General features: G+C 40.2%; 1 protein-coding gene across 1 annotated transcript in view; it reads right to left on the bottom strand.

Moving 5' to 3' along the window:
• The window catches only part of LOC107087943 (ubiquinol-cytochrome-c reductase complex assembly factor 1), an 18,254-nt gene that overhangs the window by 14,336 nt on the left and 2,889 nt on the right, over positions 1–1,029 (bottom strand). Inside the window, exon 3 of the mRNA XM_015379802.1 lies at positions 893–950. Coding sequence (XP_015235288.1) covers positions 893–950 — 58 coding nt within the window. The remainder of the gene's footprint in view (positions 1–892; positions 951–1,029) is intronic.

Below are 1,029 nucleotides of genomic sequence, written 5' to 3'. Positions count from 1 at the left end.
TTTTGTTCAGCCTTAGAACTAACCCAGAACACCACTTCTCCCTGAACCGATATTAACCTCTATTCCATCCTATCGTCTCCTTCTAGGTGTGAAAATATCTTCCTGTCAGTGGATCAATTTAAACAGCATAGATTCCCCAGCAGGACGCCATCAGAACCGGGCCCTCCATGATCAACAACTCATCCAGAGGATATGCTACTAATTAGGGCTGCAACTTACTTTTTTTTGCAAACTGATTAATCATTCAATAAGTTTTTCGATAAATCAGTTAATAATCAGATAGCAAAAGGTTCCTTAACAAAGACTTTTTACTAAATCAAACCAGGTGAAACTAAAACCTTTCCACTTGAGGAATTCTGGATAGAGCAGATTGACAGAAGGAAAAGTCTTTATCTTAAATACAAATTTTTTTTTTTTTTACAATTTTGGTATAATTGCTGCTGAAGGTTGGTTGCTCTGTCAGCTAATGGCACGTTTTCTACACTCCGGTTAACAGTTGATTAATAAATTAGTTGATGCTTATTTTAATAAATGATTAATCCTATTAATTGTTTCAGCCCTACTATCAGCAAATGCATGTTTATAAGGGATGGACTGCAGGAGCAGCAGCTATTGGTACCACTACCGATGACTGTTTCTCTGTCCTGTAAGTCTGCAGCAGCAGTTCCTGAGATAAAGAACCTGGTTTAGATCTTTCAGAGATCAGACCTGCTAATATGAAATCCTTCAGCTGAGAACTGAGGAACCTCCTCAAAGAAACCCGACCAAAGTCCTTCACAGATTCCTTTAAGATCATCTTCATTCTGCTGTTAAAGTGGAGCTTAACTAAAGCTCCTGAAGCGAACCTGAGCTGATCTCAGGAGGTGATGAAGGAGAAACATGTTGGACTCACCAAACGTGCAGCTGAGCCACCAGGAACCAGGAGTTCAGGGTGTCGGGTAGCGAGCATTCTGAAACAAACAGAACATCATTAGTTCATCATCACAGCAGAGCAGCTCATCACAGCGAGGAGAAACAAAGTCCCAGAAA

The sequence above is a fragment of the Cyprinodon variegatus genome, unplaced genomic scaffold (assembly GCF_000732505.1).
Source record: "Cyprinodon variegatus isolate N-32 unplaced genomic scaffold, C_variegatus-1.0 Scaffold200, whole genome shotgun sequence".
NCBI lineage: Eukaryota > Metazoa > Chordata > Actinopteri > Cyprinodontiformes > Cyprinodontidae > Cyprinodon > Cyprinodon variegatus.
Note: the sequence above shows the minus strand (reverse complement) of the source record. Positions and strands in the feature narration are given on the sequence as shown.